This window comes from Neofelis nebulosa, chromosome 13, assembly GCF_028018385.1.
Source record: "Neofelis nebulosa isolate mNeoNeb1 chromosome 13, mNeoNeb1.pri, whole genome shotgun sequence".
NCBI classification, from domain to species: Eukaryota; Metazoa; Chordata; class Mammalia; order Carnivora; family Felidae; genus Neofelis; species Neofelis nebulosa.
In genome coordinates, this window is record NC_080794.1 from 27,558,141 (window position 1) to 27,565,744 (window position 7,604).

At 41.1% G+C, this 7,604-nt stretch overlaps 1 protein-coding gene and 1 pseudogene across 1 annotated transcript; both read left to right on the forward strand.

Annotated features, from left to right (window-relative positions):
• The first annotated feature begins 1,431 nt into the window (after window positions 1-1,431).
• Window positions 1,432-1,659, forward strand: LOC131492371 (glyceraldehyde-3-phosphate dehydrogenase-like). The gene has a single exon (XM_058696017.1). It carries the CDS (start codon window positions 1,432-1,434, stop codon window positions 1,657-1,659), a length of 228 nt encoding a protein of 75 aa, XP_058552000.1.
• A 23-nt stretch (window positions 1,660-1,682) lies between these two features.
• LOC131492370 (glyceraldehyde-3-phosphate dehydrogenase-like) lies at window positions 1,683-2,418 on the forward strand (annotated as a pseudogene).
• The last annotated feature ends 5,186 nt before the right edge of the window (window positions 2,419-7,604 follow it).

Below are 7,604 nucleotides of genomic sequence, written 5' to 3' on the forward strand. Positions count from 1 at the left end.
ATGTGGTGGTGTGAGTGGGCACTACCTGAACCTAATATTCATGCTACACTGACTCTCAACCATGACATAGAACCCACTAGTGCCTGGAGGATGTCAATTCATTGGCATGCATGGACTTAGGTAGGGGCTGAGTCTTGTGTGCTGTAGAAATGCCTATTAGTTTCATTCTGAGTGCTTAAAAGCATACCAGACGGGGCGCCTGGGTGGCTTGTCGGTTAAGCATCCGACTTCAGCTCAGGTCATGATCTCAGGGTCCGTGAGTTCGAGCCCCGCGTCGGGCTCTGTGCTGACAGCTCAGAGCCTGGAGCCTGTTTCAGATTCTGTGTCTCCCTCTCTCTCTGACCCTCCCCTGTTCATGCTCTGTCTCTCTCTGTCTCAAAAATAAATAAACGTTAAAAAAAAAAAGCATACCAGACATGCTTACAAATTCTTTCTTGGAAACAGATTGTTGGTAAGTGCTTTATTTCCTCTCTAAATACATAGTTTGTCACCACATGCATTAATTCTTCATTAAACGATGTCAACATTCTACTAGGTAGAAATAATTGTACCCTTTTCTTAGGTGCAATTATCCTGATGAAAGTAATTAGTCAACACAGCTACTTAAGAAGGAGCCCTGCATTTGGAAGAGATTCAACTTATATGTACCATGTGGTAGGGATTTAGCTTGGCACTGGATTCAACTTGGCAACACGTACAACTTCTCAGAGGGCTCCTTGGTTGTTGTGTTTTTCTGCATAAAGATGATATCCCCAGAAAATCCGGTACAAAGAAAACATACTTACATGTATTAAGACCCAAAGCATACCTGTTATTCTGACAAAAATTATTTGTATACATTATTTTTTTAATCCACACAAGAAAATATGATTCTAATTTTGCTTTATTCTCTCCTGCCTGTTTGCCAACTCACTGGACCTTCAGCTAATGTTGTACATACACATAAATCTCTCCCTTGCCATCAACTATGCATTTGGAGTTTGGATTTTGCTAAAACAAATAGAAGAAAACAACTCTTTAATAGTGTGAGATCTGAGGCAGTTTGTGATGGTGGACAGTTCCTATAAAATTTTAAACTCTTTAAGTTATTCTCACTCTTTTTCTGAATAAAGAGGTAAAGATATTTTTTCAAAGGCTCTCAAATCTCTACTGCTAAATTTTCTGGGAGTGATGGCAATCCTGATTAGGATTTGTGTTACACAAGTGTTTGCAATTGTCAAACTTTAGTGAATGATCATTTTATTTCAAAGGAAAAGACTGGAAACAAATATTGAATTCTAGTGATATGTATACTGAAGTATTTATGGAGAAGGATACCAATGCCTGCAATTTAATATGAAATGCATAAAAATAATATGAGTTATCTCTCTGCTTCTCCCCGTTCAACAATCCCATCTTCTGGTGTAGTGCCAGCTGTGTCCCCAAGACACGATGGTGAAAGTTAGAGTAAACAGATTTGGCTGTATTGGGCACCTAATTACCAGGGATGCTTTTAACTCTGGCAAAGTGGATATTGTTGCCATCAATGACCCTTTCATTGACCTCACCTACATGGTCTACATGTTCCAGTGTGATCCTACCCACAGCAAATTAAATGGTACAGTCAAGGTTGAGAATGGGAAACTTGTCATCAATGGAAAGCCCATCTCCATCTTCTAGAAGAAAGATCCCACCAACATCAAATGGGTGATGCTGGTGCTGAGTATGTTGTGGAGTCCACTCGGGTCTTCACCACCATGGAGGAGGCTGGGGCTCACTTGAAGAGTTATCATCTCCACTCATTCTTCTGGTACCCCCATGTTTGCGATGGGCATGAACTATGAGAAGTATTACAACCCTCTCAAGATTGTTGGCAATACCTCTTGCAACACCAACTGCTTGGCCCCTCTGGCCAAGGTCATCCATGACAACTTTGGCATCGTGGAGGGACCCATTACCATGGTCTATGCCATCACTGCCACCCAGGAGACCATGGACGACCTCTCTGGGAAGCTGTGTCACCATGGCCAAGGGGCTACCCAGAGCATTATCCCTACTTCTTCTGGTGCTGCTAAGGCTGTAGGCAAGGTCATCCCTGAGCTAAATAGGAAGCCCACTGGCATGGCCTTCTGTGTCCCGATCCCCAATGTGTCAATTGTAGGTATTATCTGCAGCCTAAAGAAAGCTGACAAGTACAATGACATCAAGAAGGTGGTGAAACAGGCATTAGAGGGCCCCCTCAAGTGCACCCTGGGCAACACTGAGGACCACTTTGTCTCCTGTGACTTTAACAGTGATACCCACTCTTACACTTTTGATGCTGGAGCAGGCTTTGCTCTCAATAACCACTTTGTCAAGCAAATTTCCTATTATGAAAATGAATTTGGCTACAGCAACTGGGTGGTGGACTTTATGGTCCATATGGTCTCCAAGGAGTAAGATCCCTTGGACCACCAGCCCGAGGGAGTGAAAGAGGAAGAGACAGTGCCTCAGCTGCTGGAGAATCCTTGCCCCAACTCACCCCCTCAACATACTGAGAATCCCCCAACCTCTACACAGTTTCCATCACAGACCCCCTGAAGAAGGGGAGGGGCTTGGGGAGCCCTACCTTGTCATGTACCATCGATAAGTATACTATACCCAGACAAAAAAATAATATGAGTGTTGGATGAATATAGGGATGGATAGATAGAGTTGTGATAAGTAGAGTAAATGTTAATTAATGGTAGAATCTAGGTTATAGGTACAGGGGTGTTCCATGAAAAATTATAAAAATTTTTCTATATGTTGGAAATTTTCATAACAAAATACTGGAAATAATCACCATTGGCACTCCTTTTGTAGTGCCCTTGAGGCAAACTTTGATCAAAAGGGTGTAACAATTCAATTTATCCAAGGTCTACTGAGTACCCACCTTGGCAAAGTTTGGTGCCGGGTATGACATTTCATTGGGATTCCATACTTAGAAGTCTTCCTCTATTCTTAGATGGGGCTAGTGCTCTGAGCAGCTCTTGCCCTCCCTTTAATTCTGATTCCAGCAGGGAGAATATAGGTAAATGTATCCCAACACTTTGGAATTGATGGATTCCTTCCTTCCTTCCTTCCTTCCTTCCTTCCTTCCTTCCTTCCTTCCTTCCTTCCCTTCTTCCCTCCTTCTCTCCATCCATGTGTACTCTATTTCTCTGTTTGGTGTAGGTCGTTTAAAAAGTGTTTGAGATGGAGTTCTACAGTCAAGAAGCTTAACATGTAATGGGAATCTCAGCATGAAGTCACTATTCCTGCAAGTTCCACTCTGACATTGTTTATTCATACTTTCAGACAACATCACTTCACAACGAGGTATGTAATGTAAGATATGTGAAAATACACTTGTGTGCAACTGGAAAACTTCAAAAGTAGAATTTAAAAAAAATTTTTTTCCTGATAATTTCTAAAGCCACAAAATATTCCAGTCACAAATAAAAAACCAAGGCTTTCCTGTGGGAAACTTTAGAGAAAACCTAACAAAACTTTTACCCAATTGGAGTAAACCATTAAATACGTAAAAGCACTTTAGTAGCACATAAAACCAAACCAAGTCCTCTGAAAATCATGGGGCCAAATCAAATGCTAAGATTTAAAAAGTCCCAACTGAATGAAGTCTCACCCAAGTCCTGCCAAGGGAGTTACTGCTCCCTCCAGAGTTGTCTCTTTTTTTTTATGGGTTTTAATTAAGTTTTACAGAATAAATTAGTTCACCATATTTGAATCACATTTGCACACAGAGATGAAAAGTTCTTCTTTTTCCCTTCCAGATCAGGGCTTTACTACAGAAAAAGCAATCTGTGTGATGCAACTACTATTGAAGCTCCAGTCAATAAAAATGTCCAGTGAAGTGGGAGGGAGAGGAAATGGGAAAGAGAACCAAAGAGGAAGAAGCAAGAGCAAAGGAAGCAAATGGAGAACACAGAAAGGCAGGAAAAAAACGAGGAAAAGTAGATGAAGCCCTGGGGCAGCCAATGACTCAGTGCTCTTAGTTGGAGCCAAATGCTAAAAACTTGCTGTGAGATTCTAAACATGTGTCTGGTTCCCTTTGCCTTCGCTTCAAAATCAGTAAACTGCTCAGTGAAAGTCTTCATATCCCATTGTTAGAAACCGGAGTGTCAGGTACTCTGCGATCCTAAGAATCAGTGATCCAGATCCCTGCTTCTTGGCTTTTTAGTATCATCTACAACAGGAAAAAGATCTCTCTCACCTATTTCTGTTTTGGTATTAGAATTTCTGGATGTTTTTCTTTACCTGCTTTTGCCTCAGTTTAAACATAGAATGAAAAAGAAACAAACAAATGAAAAACAAAGAGAGAAACTTGAAACTTAGAGTGACAGTTCCTTCCACAAGATGGTGCTTATCTTTCTCTGATTTGTTCTGGCTATTTATTTATTTACTTATTTATTTAGAAACAGAGAGAGAGAAAGAGAACATGGGGGAGAGGCAGAGAGAGAGGTAGAGACAGAATCCCAAGCAGGCTCCACACTCAGTGTGGAGCTGGATGCAGGGCTTGATCCCAACCCTGGGATCATGACCTGTGCCGAAATCAAGAGTTGGATGCTCAACTAACTGAGCCATCCAGGTGCCCGTCTTTCTCTGTTTTTATTTTCCACCTTGAGAATTGGAATGACTGTGACTTGGGTTTCAAAATGATTTGGTTGATTATACATACACATTTCTGAAAGAATCATAGGATTTTATTCATTGGGATATTTAAGTTACATGGTACATTATCGAAGTGGGAAATGAAGGGAGTACTGCAGTTTGGGTATTCCTGGAAACAGACTCTGAGATGGAGATTAACATGTAGGGAATTATGGAATATTCATGGGACTGACACCTGCATAAGCAAATGGAAGGAAGCAGGATTGGACGTAGGATGAGTTTAGACTGTGATGTAGTCCTAATGCAGATCTTAGCTAACTCTTGGGGCTCTGAAGCTGGGACAACCGACCTTCCATAGTTGTTCCTTTTGGGGATCAGAGGCCAGGACCTTATACTTCTGTACTGACCAGTCCCTGGATTTGGGCAGCTCCATGAGACAGCCTACTGTCTGGTGAGACAGCTCTCTTTAGCAGACGGTCTTCTGGAAGAAGGCTGGCATCTGAGAGTGTGGTCACCAACAGTATTCCCAGCAACTGTGGGAATAAATCTTGCCTTCTGGAGGGAGAGTACAGCATCCACTATAAAGGGCATACTTTCTTCTTTTCCTTCTTTTTCTTATTCTACATCTCCTAGAATGCATCAGCCACACTCCCACATGGTTCTATGGTCTCTCCATAGGCATGCAGTTAGCCTGGGATAGTCCTTCTCAGTTTTTTTTCTGTTTCAGGTTGGTTCCCTGATCAGCTAAAGCTGTGGCTTCAGTTTTCCTACCAGCTTATCTTTCACCTTTGGTTTGAAATTGAGAAAGACCAATGTGCCTCGATGGAGAAATTCCACCTACTCAGATTGCTGGGCTGGGGAGGAACAAAGCATGACCCATCAGTGAGAAATGTACAAGTACTGCATTGGTTTCTGCTAATTTTTCTGATCTGTTTGGTGGTGCAGAAATGGATGGTGGTTGTTTTTCTGTTTCTTGCTCGTAAGGAATGTTAATATGAGTTTCAAGTCAATCCACTGGTGGATCTATATATTTTCCTTGGAGAGCTTAAGAAGGGCTCACTAAATAATATTCTTTTCCACCCATCAATCTGTGTTAGGAAGATGTATGACTGGTATCTAAGGCACTGTCAGTGTGTTATTTTCCATGTTCCTCTCACATGTCAAATATAAAAATACAGCCTGTCAGTGTAAATGTGATATGGGGCATTGTTCAGAGAGACTGTGAAAAATCCTGCAGTGCTCCCTGATTCATCATTTCAACAGCCTAATCATTTCATAGCCCCGTCTAAACAAAAACAGTTAAGGGCATTCCGACTTAAGGGGTACTGAATCAGGGTTGATTCAGAAAGGACTGAAAGATCCCATGAGAAAAAATGTTTTGGAGAAAATAAGAGAAGCCTTGTCTTTGTCCTCGATTTCCTAGTTCCTGATCTTTTTCAGGAGGTTGTTTATCAGTTAATTATTCTCTACCACACCCTGCACCCTGACATTTTGCCAAAGCGGCCGGAAGGCCTCGTTAAATCAGAATTTCTACTTTCAGCTCACCTGTCACAGCTAAAGGCTTCCTCAAATGCATTGACATTGATTAATATTTAATGATTGAATAGTAGAAATATTGGCTCAGCACTTTTTACTTTTTCTTCCTTTAAATTAAAAAAAAAAACCCTTTAGGATGGACTTGGCTTCATGCGCACTCAGCTCTAGATTTTTCCAGTGTGAAATTTATGTGGGTGTCAAGAAGGGTAAAAGACCATCGCCCTGTAGAAAGCAATGTGTGCTCTAGGAAAAGGCTAGCCTGTGACACAGAGAGAGAACTAACATTTAATTAGCACTTACTCTGTCAGGCACTATATTAGGTACCTTCCATTATTCATCTCCAATAGTCACAACGCATCTACAAGGTAGGTATCTTTATTTCATTTGCAAACGAGGAAACACCTTCAAAGAAGGTAGAAAATTTGCCTGAGGTCACATATTCAAGTGACAGAGCCCATATTTGAATCTTGCATTGTTGGGCTACATGGTCCATACTCTTTCCAAACACATGTTGCCTCCCTGTCAAAAGGAAGCCTGAGCCCGATTGAGGCAGTACCTTTTTTGACTCCAGCAATTATTTTGTGTCCTTGTGTCTCCATTTTTCCATCTGTGAAATAGGCTATAAGCCAGATCTTGAATTATAATTTGGGCTCTTTCAGGACAATGAGATTCTGGTTTTAAATCAAGTTAGCTCTTAGTTTATATGAGCAATACCTTACAGATAATTTTTTTATGGCATGCAGATGGAAAAGGAGACTAAGAAACATTTCCTTCCAGGGCAAGTAATAACGTATATAAACATGCTAAAACAAAAACACCTTCAAATGTGTATAGTGTGCATATTTAGGGAGATTGATCATCATAATGATAGTAGAGAAGAGGCATGCTCAGGTGGAAAGAGGGTAGACTTTGAATCAGTTAAGTTCTGCTACTAGTTCCCATTAGCTCTGAGACACTGGGGCAAGTTTTGTAACCCCTACAAGCCTCCATTTCCTCATAAATAAAATAGGGATAATAATCCCTACTTCGCAAAAATTTTGTGAAGAGGCGAAGAGGTAATGTATTTAAGGGACCTTGAATGGTGTTTGGTACAAAGTGGGCACCTGTTAAATAAGGGGTTCGTATTATTAACATTAAAAAAGAAGAGTGCCTGGGGGGCTCAGTTGGTTAAGTGTCTGACTTTGGCTCAGGTCATGATCTCACTGTTCATGAGTTTGAGCCCCGCATCTGGCTCTGTGCTGAAAGATTATAGCCGGGAGCCTGCTTTGGATTCTGTGTCTCCCTGTCTCTCTGCCCCTCCCCCTCTCACTCTTTGTCTCTCAAAACTAAATATCAAAAAATTTAAAAAATATTAAAAAAGAAATTATCAACCTTCATAAGAATACTGGGTTAGTTCAACTTTGTCATTTGTTGACAGACAGTAACTAGACACATGCCAAAGGGAATGTATAGATGAA